The 22,953-nt window shown below is 38.7% G+C and overlaps 1 protein-coding gene across 6 annotated transcripts in view; it reads left to right on the forward strand.

The window, feature by feature from the left end:
• Positions 1-22,953, forward strand: part of LOC136766295 (dynactin subunit 1) — a 128,448-nt gene that overhangs the window by 29,325 nt on the left and 76,170 nt on the right. For 5 of the 6 annotated variants that reach the window (XM_066719668.1, XM_066719667.1, XM_066719671.1 and 2 more), the window contains 2 exons: positions 2,567-2,645; positions 11,659-11,690. In XM_066719668.1, the coding sequence (XP_066575765.1) occupies positions 2,567-2,645; positions 11,659-11,690 (111 nt within the window). Of the gene's footprint in view, positions 1-2,566; positions 2,646-11,658; positions 11,691-22,194; positions 22,677-22,953 lie in introns of those variants that run through there. The other variant, XM_066719669.1, reaches the window with a different exon arrangement.

A 22,953-nucleotide genomic window follows, 5' to 3' on the forward strand; every position in this document is an offset into this window, starting at 1 on the left:
TATGGATTTTAATTGCAGCATGTTTTAGATTTTATAAACCTTTTCTTCAAGCCTCACAAGTCCTACTAAAGGTGTTGCTTACTGGGAATGGTATCCTTCAGTTGTTCTTATAATCAATAAACCCCGACTGTACTCAGGATGTACGTATGGATATTTCAGCGGTGATGTGTGCGTGCTTTGGTCTGCATTACGTTGCTCAGCCTGTGTCCTTTTAACGGGATGAACAGATAAATAGACAAACTGGAATGTTTTTCTATATTCAGTAAATATTGCATTACAGATAATCCAGTTATTATATTCAGGAGTCAAAAACTTGTCTGACCTTATCAATAAACAAAGCTAAGCATTTGTAACACTAATTTGTATTTATTTTTGTTATTTTTAATGTATTTATTGCATTGTCTTACATGGGCGCCCATAGGATTTATTCCCATAGTACACAAAATGCTAACAAAAATTCAGGGCCCCCTTAAAGTCGGGCGGGGGGTGGTGGGGGGGTAACAAGTTGTGGTTCACGGCATGGATAGGGGGAGGCGAAATGCCTTCCATACCCCATTAAATAAACAGTCCACATCCTTTGGCTATAAATCTATATTGACATTCAGGCCAGTTTACAGCATCACTAACAATAGCCTAACGATCATCGGCAATTATGTTCTTTAGCCATACACATCACAACAGATGCACCAACAAAACACAGGACTGCAAAGACCATACGTTTATTTTTATTAACGCTAGAACCGCCGACTTTTCGTACTGCATAGAACCACCACACCCGCAAAATGTGAGATTCCTTTATAAAACAGCTGTGTGATGAAAAAAAAAAGTTGGATAAAATGTAATAGTTGTACATATAAACATAACACATTTTCAGGGCAGAAACACTTCACGCAATCAATCATGTAAACTGGTGTATAAATCGGTATGCATATATCTTAGCAGACTTATACAATTATAAAACATAAATAGCCAGTTGTAAAAATAATGTAAAAACTGAAATGACATTATGCAATGTGAAGGCGTTTTTGAAATGACTGTCTATTACAGCTGTGTATGAATGCAGAAAACATACTTTTCAACACTAAAAGAACACACCGTCAAACTTCATTGCAAGTGCTAAGGAATGTGCAGTGTGAACTGCAATTTTACATGTTGTACCCTCTCCTGGCTCTCCATCCTCCTCTGGGGCTCCTGCTAGGGCTAACTCATGTTGGGACATCGTGATGGTCAACTCGTTGCTTATTAATGCAAGCTGCTAACTCCCCTTCGGCGGCTGACATGATTATATATATACACACACATATACACACACACACACACACACACACACCCCAAATGCAGACCTCTTCGGTAATATAGTAGTGCACACCTCTATGCCATTGTCCTGACAGGGCAAACAACGAGGCTCATATGCATAGTATTGCAGTACAAACACAATAATGTGGACATAGTAGTAATAAATGTTACCCAATACCCATAATTGTGTGTGTGTGTATGTATGGAGGTTGTCACAGACTCGGACATAATCTTATTATGTACATTACTGCTGCTGTGTGTCCGAGGTGTGTAGCCGCCATATCCTTTTTGATTTCCATAAGTAAACTTGTTTTTGTCTTTTGAAAATAGTGCTAACAGTGCACAAAGGTGGATATTTGTTTTTCATTTAAGTGTTATTAAATTCAGTGCATATTTGGATGTCCTATTATTATAATAATTATTAAGATTATGATTGTTATTTTTGATTTAGTTTGGCTGAATTTGATTAATGATCCACTCTAACTTGATTTATTTGCTAGGAGTTATTGTTTCTTGAACTGTGTTATTGAAACACAATTCTAATTAAGAGAAATGGTGTAAAAGCCTTATTAATCACCTTATAATTGTTTATTCTGCTTTAACTTCAGAAAAATACATGTATGAAATTACACCCCACTTTGGGATTCGAACCCACAACGTTTGCAGTGCAGTTCCTTAACCACCGTGCCAACAAAAATTTATATTAAAGCATGAAACCTGTTTTAAGTAGCCTACAGCCAACCACAAACAACTGTCTTGATAAGTTGTATATGACTCCACTACTGGAATTAGTCACAAATGTATAAATGAGGAAATGGTAAGAAGTGAGTGCATGCGTGCGTGCTAGTGTTTCCTACAGGATTCAGTGTTTGCAGCGGGGGACACCGATTGTTCTAGGGGAGTCAGGGGGCATGCCCCCCACTGTGAGATTTGTTTTTGTACAACAGCTGTCAGAAGGTCACCTTTATATAGAGAGAGGCAAGAACAGCACTGTGGAGTAGTGGTTTGGGCTCTGTGGGTTCAAATCCCGGGTGGAGTAGTGCTGTTGTACCCTTGAGCAAGGTACTTCACTTAGATTGCTCCAGTAAAATACCCAGCTGTATAAATGGGTACAAATGTAAGTTGCCCTGGATAAGCGCATCTGCTAAATGAAAAAGAATGTAATGAATGAATGTAAAAAGAACAGAATGATACTTGGAATCCATGTGATTTACAAAGGAGAAGACTTACCTTTGTCCCGTATTTGACCTTGCTTTTACCCTTTCTTCAGATCCAGATGGTTGAAGATGGAGCAGACACAACTTCTCCGGAGACCCCAGAATCAACCGTATCCAAGGTCCCCAAACGAGGTAACCCACTCTGCTGTAAACGGATTAGAACTTGAAACCTTTTTTCTGTCAGTTTCTCACTGTTTGGCACCTTGTCCTATGACGTTTGGCATCACTACATTACTGGTGATTGTTCCCAAGGTGATTCGGTGTCATGCCTAGTAATTAATCTCCGAGCACACTGACATAACAATGATCTCTGATGTCTTTTATGTCATGTAACTTATTTTCTGATCAGTTCACATTGTTACTGCAAAATATTTATGCTCTTCTAAATGGCAATAAAATCCCAAATGCTTTATATCTTATTTTGTTTGGTTAGCGGGGTCAGTGCAGAACTACAGGATTTACTTATAGCCATACTTAAGACAACTTTGCTTTTGTTTGAAATTCAATGGACTTTCATTTGAACTTTTACAGCACTCGTAACCCTCCTGGAAGTAGCCATCACTTAATTTGGTGTAGAAATTAAACACTGCTGTATACACTCAGATATGCTCAGATAGACCCCCGGAAGTTGTCCTTCCAGCTGTATCAGAAGACCCACACAGTTGCTGTACAGCCAGCAGCTTGTACAGTAGATGTTACACATGAAGGATCCATATGTTAATTTAACTGGCCCCACACTTATGTTACAGATTGTACTAAATAGTGTAAAACTGATTATCCGACAACATATTAAGTGCCTGATATTCAAACGTCACGCAATTCCCTTGCAAAAAATTTGATTTGCCAAAAATAGATATTCTAACATGGGTCTCGCATATCTGCCTGCACACTGCGCAGTTATTCGATGAATTCACCCCACAAATATCCGCCAAAAGTGGTATATTCAGTCCTAATTAAGGCTTTTACACAATTCAAATTTGATTGTGCTATGTGCATGATTAATGTCAGCTCTGGAATAAATTTGCATCTCATGTTTCCAATTACTAAATCATTACCATTTGTTAATCGAGCCACAGCATTAAAGGAACAGGACTCTGCAGGTGGATGAATGGAGGCGGTGTGCTGGACAGAGGCGAATGCCATGTTTCTGCACTCGTTTGTTAAATGTTCTATTTGTACATTCATATATATTAGAGAACAGCCTTAGCAATTATATTTGCAAATTTAGATTGGCTAAATTCGAGTAATGATCAACTGTAAACGGGATATCAATGAGTTAATTTACCTTGCTTTGTCTTACATTTGCTACTAGTTATTGAAACTGTGTAAAAACCTTATTAATTGCCTTATAATTATTCATTTTACTATGATACTGTTAAACTTTAGGAATGTATATATTGAATATTATATGTAATTATAATGCAAAAACAATTACTGTTTAGCCGCAACATGGCAGAGGATTCTCCTTTCCCTCTCGCTACAGCAAACTGTTTGCTCGCAAATGACTGTAAACTGCACACACTGCCCTTTTAAGAAAAGCATTTATTTCAAATGAAACGGGAAAACCTTTACTTTGTCTTCAATATTTCCTTCTGAATCCAAAGCTAGACTGTAGTTTTCCTATTAGCGGCTTGATACCCTGCAAGTCTGTGCACAGATACTGTACTGTCGCACTTGTGATCTCTTGCTTGATTCGCCACTAGAAGCGCAGGACTGGTCAGTTTGAATGATTTCATTTGAATTACTCTGTGTTCCTGAAAACACCGTGGATACTTGTTCTTGACTTTTTCTAAATATATGTATTAAATATACCTACAGTGTGTTAGCTGCATAAACGCAAATCAAGTTCAAGTTGTATAGCATTACAAGTGCCATCTTACAGCTGTAGTCAGATTGAGTGGACACAGAGTAATCACTCTGTGTCCACTCAATCTGACTACAGTTGTAAGTGCAAATAAATACTTGTCTCATTGTTTTGACTGTGCAGTGATGCGTTAAAAAAAAAATAGGCCAACATTTCTAAAGAATGCTTTCAGCACCTTGTTGAATCAATGCCACGTAGAATTAAGGCAGTTCTGAAGGCGAAAGGGGGTCAAACACAGTATTAGTATGATGTTCCTAATAATCCTTTAGGTGAGTGTATATTGGTATAGAAGTAATTACAAGTTGCCACGGAGAGACACAGGAGAGTACAGGTGAGAGGCAGCCATCTTGTTGTTTGACTAGTTTCAAACCAGTCTTAGCATTGCTCATTTTGTTTTAAGTTTGCCTTGTCTGTAGTTTGCCTAAATTGAAGTCAATCCAGTTCAGCTGCTGAGTTGGTGAAAGTAAACGGGTTGTAGAAAGGAGATTTAGTCAAGGACTAGCAGGAATTCTGTTGCAGGTGGCGCCAGTTAGGTGTGAATTGGGGGCAGGTAGACAAAAGGTACTTAAAGCAGCTGTTAAGAAACGTTAAGCAGTTGACTAGGCAACAGGAACCAAGAGACCATAATAATAAATAAAATAAAAAATAAACATTTAGAAGCATATGGCCATTACAGTGTCAGGTTTGTTTCACTTGTGAACGTTGTCGGCAGGTTGAAATCCTAGAGATCAAGGTTCGTGATCTTGAGGCTCAGCTTGTCGATCTGCGCTGTATTAGGGATATAGAAGAATTGGTCAATCAGCCCATGAGAGAGATGGTGTGCACGCCAAAACCTAGGAGAGTTGAGACCTCAGAGCAGGACAGCGTAGAGAACTGCTGGGTTACAGTAGGTTGTAACCGCAGAAAACGGTGTGCACAACCCCTAGAGACACAGTGACAGCTCAGAGGGTGGTGGGGGGGCAGTTCAGCACCAGAGCACCATGGTGCCCACTCCCCCCTAGAAGAGGGAGGTAGTTATAGTAAGAGACTCAATTATTTGAGGCATAGATCACACTGTGTGTTCTAGTGATAAGGAGAGCTGCATGGTATCTTGCCTGCCTGGTGCTCAGGTTGCAGATCTCAGGCTATTCAAAGGGACTTCGATAATATTCAGTTGTGAGCCAACACCTGGAAGATGAAATTCAATGTGGACAAGTGCAAGGTATTACCTGAAGGTAATACAGGGTTCCCGCGGCTCCTTAAAAAGTCTTAAAAGGTCTTAAAATAAAATCTGGGAAATTAAGGTCATAAATTCTTAAATTTACCATAAATTTGCAGATGGTGCGTTTAAGGCTGATGGGGAAAATTGTCACGCACAGCGGCATGGTAGGTAAAACGTCTAATAAGCTTGTATTTGTTTGATTAAAGGACGACTTAGACTTATCTGAGAAACGATTTGAGATAAAGACTTGCAGTGTTTTTAGCTGCATAGCTGAGATTCTGCTGAAAAGAGCCATTTGCGGTTTGTTTACATCACGTACTTCCTGGTTTTAGAAATTCAATGCGCAATGCTGCACATGGTGCTGGAATTTACCGATGGAGAGGATGTTACCCTGTGTCATGTGCCATGGAGATCTGCCATTACTAGCCAATCAAAAAAAAAAGAGAGAGAGGCTTATACAATTAATCTCATATCTCGGCTATTATAGATGCTACTGCTATATATGTGGTATCTATGGATTCAGAACAGCTTCAGCTATGCATGTATTATGTACTTATAATAAAGTATATATATACATATATTATTATATTACATATAAGTGGACAATGTGCAATAAAGTAAAAAAGAAACAGAATTAGATTTTTTTTTTTTTTCAGCAATGGAAAACAGAAGCTGATCAAGATTGTGAGTTCAGCAGAATATATAATAAAACTCACTGGCATGCCAGGTGCCCCTCTGCCACTTCCTGGAGAGGCCCAACTTTGCTCAGTGGCATGTCTGAGGGACCTGAATAACTCAAATAAGTAAAATAGGATCTCAATGTTCTCTTGGGTCAGTTTGCAAAAAAGGTGCATTATTTCAGTGTTATGTATATAGGTTATTGAAATACAATGCATATTTCAATACCTAAGGCTTTGAAGAGCATGTTCTAAGTGTCCAAACTGTTCACCATTACTGTGTGGGGTGTCAAATCAATAATAATAAAAAAAAAATGTATTCTACATTTGTTCACTCAAATACTGTCGTATAAGTGCATTATACATGAAAATGCATTTAGCATAGGTTGTTCTGAAAAAATAGATATAAACCACAAAGTGTTTTATAAGCATATTGTTTATCAGCTAGAATGTAAAAGTGGTAAAAACAGGAGAAATTGTCTCAGTCCTCTGAGGGTTATCTTAGTATTGGACAATGAGAGACTCCGCCATTAATATAAGTTTTACGTTTAAGTTAGTTAGCTACAGATGTTGACGTCTGGCTGCGTGTCATCTTTTCGTTATTTAGGCATTTTTTGGGTCTTAAATTATATTTGTTGAGGTCTAAAAGAGCATTGAATTTGACTTTAAAATTGGTGCAAGAACCCTGTAATACAAATGTCCACTATAATTACGCTATGGGAGGAATAGAACTAGATGAAGTAATGCATGGGAAAGACCTAGGAGTCTATGTGGACTCCTTACTTTCTCCATCCAAACAATGTGGGGAAGCAATAAAAAAGGCAAACAGAATATTAGGGTATATTGTCAAAAGTGTAGGATTTAAAACAAGGGAAGTAATGTTAAGACTGTACAATGCACTTGTTAGACCTCATCTGGAATACTGTGTACAGTTCTGGGCACCACACTTAAAGATCTTGCTGCTCTAGAGGCAGTTCAGAGGAGAGCAACCAGACTTATTCCAGGTCTGAAGGGAATGTCTTACTCGGGGAGACTGAGGGAACTGAACCTTTTCACCATGGAACAGAGGAGACTACGTGGGGACTTGAGCCAAGTCTTCAAAATCATGAAAGGCATCGACCACATCAAACCAGAGGAGCCTTTCTAGATCAGCAGGGCCACACACACCTGTGGACGCAAATACAAATTCAAAAATCTATACATTAGAAATATTGTGTGCACATCAGGAATTAAACCCGCAACGCTGGGCTGGCAGTGGAATGCCTTAACCACTGTGCTAACTGAGATACAGGCCTCAGTGTGAAATCCGTTTTAGTTAGCCTACTGCAGTTAGTATCAAATTAATAAATCTTTGTTATATTTTGTACTTTTTATCTAAGATATCAATGTTTCTGATACCTGTTGAGTACAAAGAAACCTTGGTCATTTAAACACCAGATGGCACAATGGATTGTGTTAGTCGACCTCTAAAATGTATTGCTTTTATTATTTTGTTATGCTCTGTGGATAATTAGGTAATAATCTCCCCCCCACAACATGTAACACATTTATGTATTTTACATGGAACTGTAGTTACAGTAGTAAGCCCTTCCCTATCTTGAATATATAGAAAAATATAGAAGAAAATACATTATAAAAACCAAAATATACATGGTTAGATGTACAATCTAGTGTTTTGATTTAGTAAAGTAATAATATTGTGTAGAAGAGTGACATTTGAAGATAAGAATTCAGCAGAAAAAAATGACTTCTAAGGATATTGTGATACCCGTCTTAAATCTACTGGATTACGTATGCTAGCCATAGTGGCAGCTGTTGCCATGGTAACTCTAATTTTGCTGCAGTATGAGGCTCTGCAGATCCCTCATCTGAACAGCACTTGTATTGAACAAGGTGCAATACACAGTGGGGCCTGTCTGCATCTGTCATTATCGACTACTAATAAAATGTTTTCTGCCATAAGGCATAATGTTGTTTATTACAGGGAATCTTCACAATCTTTTATTCAAAGCTATGTAAAACTGATGGTGAAAGACCATTTTGAATAATTTATTAAATATTGGGGGGTTAAATGCATGTGTACATCTTGAATATCTTGTTTTGTTGTGTTGCAGTATCAGTAAGCTAGGCAGCTCTTGGTCAAGGCAGCTCTCGTCTGCTGTTGTCTGTTCTGTACCTATAGAGTGTTTTGCTTTGAGCGGTCTCGGCCTATATTCAAAGGTATGAATAAACCCTTTCTCTGGTACAGCCTGACAGTCAGCTGATTCTATTTTTGTCTGTATCTGTTTAATCCCTTTGTTTTTGTTTAGTTTAGTTCCCCCCCCACCCCATTTTAAATGAGAACTTTTTAAATAGCAGCTGACATTTCAAGTATTGCCCCGACTAACTGTCATTACTGTCCAGGGCTTCAGACTGCGACCAAATGGCCACATTTTGCAACCATTTTTTGAGACTGTCGAGGAGAGACACTTTAGTAACAATATGGTCTCACCAGGTCAACTAACTAGTTAGGAGTTGGCAAATGGCAGAGAGACGACTGAGCTCACTTTCCGTGAAACGAAAGACGTGTTCCAGCAATGTTATGATGATGTAGAGTTAATGCGGTGATCTAGATTGGATAGAAATGTTATTTGTTAATGAACTGGTCATTAACTGGTCCGTATGGGCAGTTTCTTCCGCCACTGGCAGAAACGCGGTGTTACGCCAAATTCAGTGCCCCTACGAGTCACGTGTCCCTGGTTGGTTTGTTCATGATTAATAATTTATGAATAAGTTCATTTTCTTAGCACAGGGCGAATTACACAAAACATACATATTCTACAATAAGAGAAGATTAAATACACAATAACCGCTGTTACAGTGATGCGCTTTGTGAGCGATCAAACGCCAGCAGAGTGCTGACAATGTATTATTATTATTGTGTATTTCTTAGCAGACGCCCTAATCCAGGGCGACTTTCAAAACATAAGAGCATTGCTGCGGTGTCTGGCAACAGGGACAATGCAACAATGATTTGGGACCATCATCACAGCCTTCATCAATAAGCAGAATTTCCCATCAAACCATTAACATCACCTGAGATCGTCCGACGACTGCCCACAACTGCACCTCAAATACCCCCAAAACAACCACATTGATAATCAATAGGCTAGCTTTTAGTCATTGTTCTTTAAACAAGAAAAAAACTAAAAATACACCACAAAATGAATAAAAATGTATCCACCCATACAAAGTATATTCATAGTGAACTGTGTGCGTGGTGAAGAATGCATGTTAACTCTTTTATTTTATTCAATACAGTAAAAAAATTCTGAAATGGCGAATCGGTGTAAATCCCTTAATGCATTAATAAAAATAAATAAAAATAAAAAGCTGAGTTATCTTAGCATATTCATATAGCTGTATTTTCGTTTCTGCTTGTCTACATGTGATCTCGCATTTTTTTTGTTTTTTTTTCAGTGTATCTGTGCTGTGTGTAGACGCTGAATGAGTTTAATTTTGATGGTTAAATAGGGTTTCAAAGATGTAGTCTGCCTCGGTGCTGATTATTATTGCTATGTTTCTCCACTTCTATGCTGCTTGGGAACGCCCACATCCAGTGACGTCAGCGTCCAGTTCCCAAACTGGTGGAAAAGCAGGCCGATTCACAAAAAGTTCAGCTGGTTCCCAGGTCGAGCACCAGCTCCGGCACCAGCACCGGCACCATGTCAGTGGAAAAGCGATAACTGTTTCCGATAGGAATGACTGAGGGAGTTTACATGGCTTAGATTTAGCAAAGATACCAACACCATGAACTGTATCTACTGCACTAGATGTGGTCCACAACATGCGGGGAAAACCAAGTTTGCCGAGGCAACTGGCACCCCACAGTTTAAACACGATACCTTAATGATGCACAACAGCAGCTTAGAACATAAAATATGCCAAGACAGATACACAAATGAAATGGCATCGTGACTTCTAGTAGCATTTCGCAGGCAGGAAGCTACTTGTCAGTCATCTGATGAGGCTGAAATGGTAATGAAATTCAACACGGCCTATTTCATAGCTAAGCAGTAGCTACCATTCACCAAAGTCAAGGGTCACATTGAATTGTTGAAAAAGAACAGCTTAAAAGTTAATCCTACAGTGGTTTTTGTACTGTAATGACAGTAATAATACATTGTTTACATTTCTGAATGTGCATTTGTTAAGCACCATTCAATTAAAATTTGACTGTGAACTAAAATAAAACACCACATTGTAGTTTATTTATTACCAAAGCATTTATCAGTAATACAGTTATAATGGGGAAAATGTGAAAGTGCGTTGCAGGTCGATTTAAGGTGTGCGCCCCAAAATTTTCAGTTAGGGGCTACAGTGCTCCTAGTAAAAAAAAAGTTCGTCTGGAGCTCTGCTGTCTCAGACTAGACAGGAAACTATATTGTCAGATGTTCTCGGATGAAGGCAAGAAGACATTCAATATGAAAGCTACAAATGTAAAGATTGTAATATATAAATATAAATATTGTCTATGGTGTCTTTTGACACCCTCTTTTGTGTGCCTTCTTTTAATTTTAAACTGTTGGAAACAGAACTTAATTCTGACTATAGTTCTGTGATGTCAGGGTTGTAGAGGGTTGGTGCCACATGTGCACTCCTCAGTTTGTCATGAAAATATTGATGGAAGATTCCTCTGACCATTTCACATTTCACATTTGATAGGAGACCTCTTGGATAAATGTTATTAACCTTTTCATCCTGGAACAGAGAACACTACGTGGGGATTTGAATCAAGTCTTCAAAATCATGAAGGGCATTGACCACATTAAACCAGTGGAGCTTTTCCAGATCAGCAGGGACACACAGACCTGGGGACACAAATGGAAATTGAGCATTCAAAACGGAAAACATGAGACACTTCTTACAATCTATAACAAACCCCCAGTGATTTGGTTGAAGCTGAAAACTTGGGGACATTCAAAAATAGACTGGATAGGATCCTTTGATCACTTAGTTGGAGCACAATGGGTTGAATGGTCTCCTCTGGTTTGTAAACTTCATGCTCTTAACTAATGGGTCAAAGGATTTCATCCAAATGTTTCTTTGAAGTGCATCCTGTTTTCAGTCTTAAACGTACAGGAGAGATGACAGTGTATATATTGTATGTGTCTTTTGAAAGGTGCCATTTGTTCTTGGAGATGAAATACCAGACTAAGGAATTGACACAGATCCTGTTAAAAAAATACTGGAATTTGGAAAGCAACCTCAGCTATGTAGTGATATTCTGTAGTCATTAATCCGTATTCCCACCTTGCTTACCGCAGACATTGAAAGTCTCCTGTATAATACATTTCTCCCTTTCTAGCAAATGCATAACAATCTGTAATGGTAATGCATGTTGTGTTTTCTTCATCTTTACAGAGCTGTTGGAAACTCCCAAATCAAGCAAGCTGGTGAGTACTTGGTATTTTTTCACTTCTAAGGGGAGAAAAGTAAGTTGTATGTATGCTTATTTGCCAAATGTTCACTGCTCTTTTTCCAGTCAAAGCCACAACCTGTCTTAGGGTAATACGTGAATCTGACTTCTGGAGAAACACAAGAGGATTGACAACCTATTTATTGTAGGCTTTATTGATATAATAGATGCAGTATTGCCCAGTGTCTATGAACATCACTTTGTGTTGTGTTGCTCTTTTTTTGTTTGTGCTTATGTTTCTGGATAAACGTTTCAAAGTCTTTATGCTTTAGTGTGCTCCTGTACTGCTGTCTCTGGGTTATTCTTGCTACTAATTCTTGACTTTCAGCAATGTTCTAGAGCTCTGTGGTGGGTGTGGTTTGGTGGTCTCCCTGTTTTGTCACTCCTCATAGCCCTTCCCCAACTCTCCTTTTTCCCCCCCTATTCTCCTGAACTCTGCAGAAATGCACAACGGTCAAGGTCAACCTGGCCTTCTTGGTTCTGCTTCTCTCCTGGTTGGCCTGGGGCAGCATAGAACTCTGTAGAATTCTTAACCTTTTAAAAATTAACAAAACTCCTTGACTATTATTATCAAGGAATTTGCACAAAAAGTTTGCAGTTCACAAAAAGATCCAGTTAACATCACTAACACCACTTTCCATGTAGTAGTAAATCTACACAAAGGTCCTCTTATTCCTTAGTTGATGAGCTTTGCATCTGCACGTGCCCTCCACCTACCCAACTCTAGTTTTTCATGGAAATCTCCCCCCACCCTCAGGTATGTGTGACACCTACATGGCTCCAGCTACCCTCAAGTATCAGTGACACATACTTGCCAATTAGGCATTATTGGCTGAAATGGCTAATATTCATATTCATTTATTTTTATCAAATAACAAAATCTAGTTCATTCATATTTGTGTGATAACTTATTTATAGATTAATTGATTGATTGCACCTGCTCATCCAAGTAAGTTATAGTTTCTGATGCTGGGTATTTTTAACAGTTGCAGAATCAATAGGGCAGTTAAATATCATGTTGATTTTATTACTCTATTGTTTTTAAGGGAAATTTTTGTTATTTATGAGCAACACAGATCCATCTCATTATAGGGTCAATTCTATTTTTTTCTCTACAATATTAATTAAATTGCAAATGCAGTTCTTATAATAAAAGTCACACATTAAAGTGAGCTTATGTCATTAATGAAGCTTGTCATAGTGCAATCACATCCAAGATGACAATGAAGTTAATTTATACTCCAGTAGAGGGTGCAGTAACCCTTGTTTTGTTATCACATAATACATTTACGCATTACTGCTGACATGTACACATAAACTTAGATTGTGTTTTTGATGATGTATCCACGCTCTGGGATTCCCTTTAAAACAGTTTTTACTGTGTATATGAGTGTTTGAAGTAGTTACTAAAAATCATATAGCTTGAATTGTTCAGGAATAACTATCCCAAGAGTATCCTGAAGAGTATCAGTGTGATTTTTTTAAAATATTGTTTATCTTTCTGAACTATTAAAATTTAAGTACTCTTATCTGTGGTGTTGGTGGATAATGTGTTATACAAGTAAGATACAGAGACTTGCCTTATTGAAATTAGTACTTTTCACACTCCTCCTTTTTGTACTTGGCCTGTAGCAAGTTCTGGTGACAGAACTGTATATGTAGAACATTTTTCAAACTTCTCACAAAACCAGGTAGTTGGCATGTGCAGACTTGAGAAGTGTGGCCTTAATCTGCACTCCTATCCCTTGATGAATCATGGTGTTAAGGGATTGTTCTGTTCATTTCAATTATGTACTCCATGCATCCTTTTAGAGCAGTGGCAGAAGTATGTTTATTCACTGGCCTGATAAGTCCTGTTTTTTTTTTTTTTTAATATCCTGTGACATTTCAGTATTTAAGTAAGGTGCCAGCCAAGACTACCAAGTAAACAGAGCTGGGATTTGATTTCCCAGAAACACTGGTTCGCTTTACATACCTCATACCTTTACCTAATGGTCAAATCATTAGCTCTGACTGTGTCTCGTTCCCTGTTTCCACTGGCCACGTTTAGGTGCACCTCATCGTGGCCGCTTGAGTCCAGGGCCTGTGGCTCAGGTGCGTCTCTACCTGTGCCCAAACCAGTTTCAGGAGGCACTGTTTCATATATCATCCCAAAGTGTTGTGGGAGATGTACTGTTGCGTCCTCTTGTGTTGTGTCTGGCAAAGTATCTGCATTTTTAAATTGTAATTAAAACAATGACGGCCACTATCGATGCGAGAGATGTGGTAGAAACTTTTCCTAAGAAAGATGTGTGTGTAAACCTTGGGAAGTTGATTCAATTTGAGCAGTTATTAATGTATGGTTAGAAAGTGCCACACAGGATCAATTGCTTGGAGCAATAAGACAAGTCTTAGAAAAGATTGCAATAATTCTGCTGAAGAGAAAACTGATTTGGACTGCAATAGTGTGTGCCAAAAGGCATTAACTTTTTTTGGCATAAAATACATGCAAACATGAAAGACAATGGTGAACATACGTCCGGGATTTAAATTAAATGTATCAACAATTCTCTCAATCGTTTACATGTCACAGTTTTTAGCTATCCTTTGTTTAGACTCACTTAAAACCTTAAAAATAAAGGCATGATTTTATGTGATCAGTCACATGAAGAAGCGAACATTTGAATTCTATTTGAAAACCCTCATTACCGTAACTATATGTATATTAACCGACTGCAGACATACACCACTACCATGAAATCACTATGTTGAAAAGTATACACTGTGTATACACTTTAAAATAGCAAGAGGTTTGTCAGAAGTGTCATGTTATACTCTCTGGATTGAGTTTGACACCCCTATAACATTACATTTAGTCAGTGTAGGGCACAATTTGAAGGGTAAAACTGGCTCGAGAAGTAGCTTATGTAAGGTCCATCTTCCAGAACTCCTGAGATATGAACTGAACCTCTTAAGTGTCATAATGTCATCAGTTAAAGATTTGCATTATTTTAAGCTTTGATTGTGAAAAATGTACTGGACATTATTTTTTTGTCTTAACAGTAATAACTGTTTTAAATAAAATGCATCAAGTTCTTGATTCTTCTAATGATTCTTCTTCAGAACTGCCAGCCAGAGAGAACACTTTACACTGTAAAGTAACTGCTAACAAAATATCCCTAACCTTGCTCTAACCTCTGACCTTTACCCTCTCAACCATGCAGCGAGGAGTGAAACCCAAAAAGGTGGTGCATGATTCTGATAGTTTGTAATATCAACAGGCTGCATGACAGAGCAACGCCATTCCTTATCATCGCGGTTGTACTGTCTCTAACACCTGCCTCTCCCATTACACCATTTGCCTCAGCTGCTTTTTTGGAACAAACAATAGCACTCACAGCATGTCACTACCTGGCATTGTGGAAGATCTGCCTGTTCAATCTGTGTGTATGATCATCAACGACCCAAAAAAAAAGATTTGTGTCAAAAAGGGATTGTTGTCCTTTATAGAATCATAGAGCAAGTTTGTTTGAATGTGCCTACTGAAAAGTATATACAATATATCTAAAACGTATGGTTAAAGAAATGTTTTAAATTCTCACACCTGATTACAGAACAACCGGGATCTTTTATCAATACCTTTTAACGAGGAAAGAAATATAAATATTTACTTTGTTTAAAAAACAAACCTACAAAAAAAACCTACTACAGTTTAGAAATGTAGGAAACCAGAAGAATGTCCCAGACGGACAGATTGGGTTTCTCCTTGGGGAGAGCGGGCGATCCGTGTGATGAGGCCTCAGTGCTGCAGCAGCATTTACTCCTTCAACCTTCAAAAGCCTTCTTCTGAGGGAGGGAGAGCGAGAGAGAGAGTGTAAATGCACCTAAATCACAGCTGGTCATTGATTCGGAAATGAGTAGGAAAAATAAATAGATTAAAGTATTGAGACCTGTAATCAAGAGGTGACAGATTTAACCCTGTGTTCAGGGGTCAGGTGTCTATAGCTTAGTGACTGGCTGGTATGATGACATGTCCGCTTTCCGCTTTCCTGAACAACCTCTCCTGTCCTTCCAGCCCACGGACTCTGCGGGTCACTGTATGTTTCTCTGTCTGCATGTTTTGTTTCATCGATCTCTGCACAGTCCTCTTGCCCTCCTGTTTGCCGCAGTGTCTTGCTTTGTGCTCTTGATTGCATGGCTTTCCTGACTGACAGAAACTGTGTTGTCCAAGAGCAGCTTGTAATTGTCAATTTATTTATTTTTGAATGTATTTATAGAAGGTATGCTTTTGAGGGGATAGACTGAGTGGCTGATTTCCTTGTTTAAAACACTTCATTCAACTCAGCAGCAATGAGCTGTTTGCCCTCATGGATGTTGTCTTCATTAGGAAACTATTATTCATCTCTTCCTTTTCTCAGGTTTTTGATGTCTGTCTCAGAACCTGAATTTGAATTAATATATTACAATGGAATTTCAGCAACTGGCCACTCAGAATAGTCTGTAACCCTTTTGTGAGTGGATTAGACATCTCCTAGCTAAGAGAGGCATTCAAATGCTGGGACTGCATCGATTGTGTAGTTGTTCATTTTCCAACCCAATTTTATTAGTAGTATTGTATTTCTTAAGTGTGGTATTACCTGCAATGATTTTAGCAGATAACTAATTTGTGCATTTAATATTAGTGTAATGTTTCTTGTAGTTATTTAATCTTCTTAGGTATTTTGTGAAGTTTGTCATTGTCATTACTGGGTATACTTTTGATAATTCTGGTGGCATTTTTGAGGGTGCATATAGGAAACGGCTTCTTGTCAAAGCTTGTTAAATATTCTTAGTGTATCTAAGTTATATTTTGCTTTGTCAGCTTATTCATTGCTCATTTTGTATATCTGTTTTTGAACAGGACCCTTGGTTGTTGGGATTAATCTAAAGAGTGATTTAACTTAATTTTATTGTGCTTAAAATTTATATAATGCTCTCAAAAGAAACATAATGTATTGCTTTGTGTGTGTGTGTGTATGTATTATACACAGACACAGGTGACAAATTAAAGGAAAAACCTGAATAAATGAGTGGAGGAACATAACGAATGCAGATGCCTCCAAAGAGGTGTACTGCATGATGCAATTAAGCAATTAACATCCTTTCATGCTCTGTGGCATGTATAAAAATGCTGAGCATGCCCAGTTGACCTTGGTTTTGGATCAATATGGCAAGATGAAATGGCAGGAGCTTGTCCCAAATACTGCTCAACTGGCTAGTGCTTCAATAGGAACAGTGACTAAAGTTACATCTGCATTTAGATCTATGGGAAAGACATCAGTAAATAGGGTTGGACATTGTGATTGAAAGCACACATTCGATGACCATGATGCTCTTGGATTACTGCGATTATATGAGGAAAAACTGAAAGAGTTGCTTTTCTCAGGTGCCTGAGAATGTCAATGCAGGATGTGATCAGACTGGTTCAATTAAGCAGTTAATGATCTGGATAAAACAAAAACCTGCAGACCCTGCGGCTCTCCAGGACCAGGGTTTGCCACCCCTGTCCTGTGGTGAAAAATTTCTATCCTGATGGGAGTGGTCTCTTCCACAGGGTGCGAGGGGTCACTGAATGATTGAGTATGAAAATTATGTGAATCATATGCTATGGCTTTCAAAGTCACCAGATCTCAACCCAATTGAACACCTATTAGACAGCGCTCTCCACCACCATCATCAAAACACCAAATTAGGGAATATGTTTTGAAAGAATGGTCTTCCATCCCTCCAGTAAAGTTCCAGAGACTCGTAGAATCAAAGACACTCTGTTGGTTTTTCCTTTAATTTGTCACCCGTCTGTGTGTGTATATGTCTATATACACCATGACCACCTGCCTAATATTGCGTAGGTCCCCCTTTTGCCACCAAAACCCCCATTGTATACGCTTTCGGCAGTGGACAGGGGTCAGCATGGGCACCCTGACTGGTTTGCGGCTACGCAGCCCCATACGCAACAAACTGCGATGCACTGTGTGTTCTGACACCTTTCTATCAGAACCAGCATTCACTTTTTCAGCAATTTGAGCTACAGTAGCTTGTCTGTTGGATCGAACCACACAGGCCAGCCTTCGCTCCCCACATGCATCAATGAGCCTTGGCTGCCCATGACCCTGTTGCCAGTTCACCACTTTTCCTTCCTTGGACCACTTTTGATAGGTACTGACCACTGCAGACCGGAAACACCCCACAAGAGCTGCAGTTTTGGAGATGCTCTGACCCAGTCCTCTAGCCATCACAATTTGGCCCTTGTCAAAGTCACTCAGATCCTTACGCTTGCCCATTTTTCCTGCTTCTAACACATCAACTTTGAGGACAAAATGTTCACTTGCTGCCTAATATATCACACCCACTGACAGGTGCCATGATAACGAGATTATCAGTGTTATTCACTTCACCTGTCCGTGGTCATAATGTTATGGCTGATCGGTGTATACATCACAGAAAGGGAGTTACTTGAGATAACTTAAGGGCTGGCATTTGAGAGCAAGAGAGGAGACTACTAATAAAAACAACTATTTAATCATAGCAGTGGACATTTCTGAGACTGAAGCTAAGACACTACTGACTTTTCTTACTGCATTATAATAGACTTTAATTTTTATGCATTTTTAAAGTAATTTATAGCTCGTCCAATCAGTCGGTTTACATTTACAACAACAATGGTGAATCTTTAGAAGTGCTTCAATGACTATGTGGATTAAATGTTGAGGTATTACTGGGATTAAACATGGCTGCCTCTGGAATTTGTTTTAATCACTGCAGTGGCTGTTTCCTTGTCAACTGCACCCACTTCTGTTGAGTGACTATACAGTTCCTCACTGCTCAAAATAGAGATACATAAACATCTCACTATTGCCAGCCCTAGAAATCTTCAAGTGGGTGTGTAATATGGTCCTGCCAGTGCTTTTTCTCTTATCAGTCTCTTATGACGTCCTCAATTTGTATGATTGCAAACAGCTCTGTTTAGCTGTGAAAATGAAATCAACAGTGGTGTAACTTTTCTTCTAATCATTCCTAACGCAGGTGACATTTTGACTGATGCAGTGAATAGTTCAGCACTGAGAGGAGCCTTGAGTATAACATCAAATAGGTCATTTTAAAATGGAACTGACCTCAAGGAAATGCAGTACCTCTTAATTAACACTACTTGTTTACACTGTGTGAAGAATTACCCTGATCAGACTTCAAACACCAATGCAAATGTATCAAATGGAATTAATCCTTTATGTAACATATTTATGTACCCTTTCTTTATTCTACATTCCATTTGGAATTTTCTCTTCCTATTTTAAAATCATCATGAAAATAAATTGCTCAGATTGCACAATAATTATCCATGATAAGCATGATTCGCTAATGGACTTTAAAACTGTAATATTATCTCTCCACACCAGACAGCATCTGTAGGGAGCAAGATATATACAGACAGTTTTTTAAAGTATAGATTTTCCACCTCCTGTCAGTTAACACATGAATGACCTAAAGCAGCAAAATAGGTCTTCCTCTTTTTTCATTGAGATTTTCTTCAGATTGAGTACATTTCATCCAAGGGTGTGCTGAAGGGTAAACATGTAGCCTATGCCTTGAAATTCTGTGTGGAAACTACATTGATTTTGTTGACATTTTATAAAAACAAAAATTGTTTTTATATACAGCTCTGGAAGAAGTTAAGAGACCACTGCACATTTTTCTTAAATCAGCATCTCTACATGTATGGCAGCCATTCCATTCTAGTGTCTGTTGAATTCCAACACAGGCACACCTCATTCTACTGAATGAGATACTGATTAGGTGATCCCCTGAACCAAATGTTATTTAATGACTAAAAATATGAAAACCACTACTGTGGTCATCACTATCCTCTTGCAATAGGACCAGCTGTATGGTAAAAACAGTGTTAGTAGTACCTCAAAAGTAATTGGAATCAAAAAATAACAATTAACCATTCCAAAAGAGTTGAAAAGGAAAGTGTTGAGTGAGGAAAAGGCGGCTTCAATTCTGGCTTTACTGGCAGAGGGATACAGTGAGCGTCGGGTTGCTTCCATCCTTAAAATTTAAAAGACTGCAGTTCATAACAACAAGGTCAATCAGGGACAACAAGCAACAAGACCAGCAGAGGGCGAAAACAAATCTCCACTGACCGGGATTACCGCCAACTCATTTGAATGTTACTCAACAACCGTAGGATGACATCAAGTGACCTACAAAAAGAATGGCAAACGGCAACTTGAGTGAAGTGCACGACGAGGACGCTTCGAAACAGGCTCCTAGGGGCAGGGTTGAAGTCGTGCAAAGCTAGAAAAAAGCCCTTCATCAATGAGGAGCAAAGAAGAGCCAGGCTGAGGTTTGCAAAAGACCGTAAGGATTGGACCGTAGAGTACTGGAGTAAGGTCATCTTCTCTGACGAGTCTTCAGCTTTGCTCACCCCCTGGTCATCTAATGGTCATCTAATGGTGTCAGTGTGTCTGTCTTGCACCCACTGTGAAATTTGGTGAAGGATCGGTGATGATCCTGGGGGTGCTTCAGCAAGGCTGGAATCGGGCAGATTTGTCTTTGTGAAGGACGCATGAATCAAGCCACGTACAAGGTTGTCCTGGAAGAAAACTTGCTTCCTTCTGCTCTGGCAATGTTCCCCAAATCTGAGGATTATATTTTCCAGCAGGACAATGTTCCATGCCACACAGCCAAGTCAATCAAGATGTGGATGGAGGACCACCAGATCAAGACCCTGTCATAGCCAGCCCAATCTCCAGACCTGAACCCCATTGAAAACCTCTGGAATGTGATCAAGAGGAAGATGGATGGTCACAATCCATCAAACAAAGCCGAGCTGCTTGAATTTATGCGCCAGGAAGTGGCATAAAGTCACCCAACATCAATGTGAAAGACTGGTGGAGAGCATGCCAAGATGCATGAAAGCTGTGATTTGAAAATCAAGATTATTCCACCAAATAATACCGTTCCTAAGTTAAAATATTAGTATTGTGTTGTTTAAAAATGAATATGAACTTACATTCTTTGCATTATTCGAGGTCTGACACCACTGCATCTTTTTTGTAATTTTGACCAGTTGTAATTTTCTGCAAATAAATGCTCTAAATGACAATATTTTTATTTGGAATTTGGGTGAAATGTTGTCAGTAGTTTATAGAATAAAACAAGAATGTTAATTTTACCAAAAATAATACTTGTAAATAGTAAAACAAGAGAAACTGATGATTTTCCAGTGGTCTCTTAATTTTTTCCAGAGCTGTATATATAGTTCTTGATATTTCTAGAACCAGCAGTCTTGTACAAGATTGTAAAATTAAATGCCTTAGCAACATTTTGTGTGTCAGCATAATTTACACATTATTAACAGAGCTGTCAGTGATTTTAGTGTATAGGTAGTAGCCCCTTTATAGATGATTTAAGAGGCTTGCTCTGTGTCTTAACACCACAAGCTTATGCAATCCCTGATGGACCACACTGGGCTTACTACTCTTACTTAAAGTAAATGTGCCTGAGATATTAAAACCTAATAATGTATGTGGCTTTTAAGGGGAAGTAACAGCATAGTGCTGGTAATAATAATCCAGGTACATATTATTGCAAATATGCTAAATAAATTGACAATGGGAATACTAGTAATTATAAAGTTTTCTGTCTTCTTAGAAATGCAGTTTTAAAGAGTCATTCCGTTTGCAGAATATTTCAAAAGCGATCTCTCAGCATTTACATTGTACACTGTAATTTTGGTCTGTGTAAATGTGCTCGTATAGTTTTAGAGCAACTGATATATTATAATTAAGTTACAAAATCACTGCACTACAAAGATGCCTAGTCATATGCAAATTAGGTTAGCAGACTCCCTAATTTTTTTTTTTTACCTTTTTATTATAATTTAAGTTAGCAAACATAAAATTAATAATTTATTGAATTAAGGTTAAAGCTGTTTTTTCTTAATTACATTTAACAACTTGTTTCAAGTATATTTCATGAGACTTCACCATGTGACACTCACATACAATAATGTGCCTACAATACAAGACCCTGTGTCTAGCTGGTGAGGACAAGAAATGGAGTCGGCACTGCAAATTTGGAAGCCAGCAACTGTAAACAACTTGCATCACAACCACCTCCTAGCTCCCAGTCAATCTCCCCCCCAAAAACGCACATACAAGTTAGGATGTCACAGGCTGTCATCCCTTGTTCCACTGTTTTTGGAAGGGATTTGTGTGCCATTGTAATCAGCCACCAAAATAAATTGCAGAGTGTTGCTAGGATACAAAGGAGCCTTCTCAACAGAGCACAGCTACGAATCAATTAGTGGCACAATTCTCTCTCTCTCTCGCGCACTCACTCTCTCGTTCTCTCTCTCTCTCTCTCTCTCTCTCTGGGTGCACCCGAGATAGTGAGAGAGATGTGGGGGGTTAAAAAAAGGATCCATAAGTGATGATGTAATGTGCAAACGGGGCGGTGGTTGGAGAATCACAGCAGAGACTCGGGCAGAGAGAAAGAGAGCGAGAAGGGTTGTTTCCTTGTGAGAGCAGGTGCAGGGCTGAGGCCTGCAGAAAGGCTTGAGAAAATGGCACTGCACTAATTAGTGTTAGAACGCAGCTGATTTTGTCGGAAAGGAAGAGGGATCCGTGAAGCAGCCTAAGTGGACAGACAATACATTCACAAAGGACAGGAAGGCAGAAATCCCCACTCAGCCCTCCCCAAAAAAGGACCCATGAAGCCATTTGCAAGCATTTTTCTTTTTTTCTTTCTTTCATCAGCATCGAGCTGTGATACAGTACTTTACATAGCAGAAGCTGTATAATTTATTTTTTCTCCTCTTTATTTATTGTTCTTTTTGGCTCCTTCATCTCCCTGAATGTGATTGTAACTGAAGGTCTTTCTCTGTTTATTCCTCCGTGTCTTTTCTTGAAAAATGATGAGACAGACCCCAGCTCTCAGGAAGGTACACAAATTGCAATATTCACAGTTGATTCTCATTCATTCATTCTTATATCTTTGTTTTGTTGTGGTTTTTATTACGGGGCTTGATTAGATCGGTGTTTCCATGGCTCATATTCTTTTGTTTGCCTGTTCTATTGTCACTGGTTTGTTTTGTTTTTTCCATAATTTTAAAGGTCTGTGGTTTAAGGCTGGGAATCCATCACTGCAGGGCTTTTCATTTGATTTAAAAGTCACGGTTTGTTTCGTTGCGTCCCATTTTGTTGTTCATGCTGAATTTT

This window comes from Amia ocellicauda, chromosome 13 (genome assembly GCF_036373705.1).
Source record: "Amia ocellicauda isolate fAmiCal2 chromosome 13, fAmiCal2.hap1, whole genome shotgun sequence".
Lineage (NCBI taxonomy): Eukaryota > Metazoa > Chordata > Actinopteri > Amiiformes > Amiidae > Amia > Amia ocellicauda.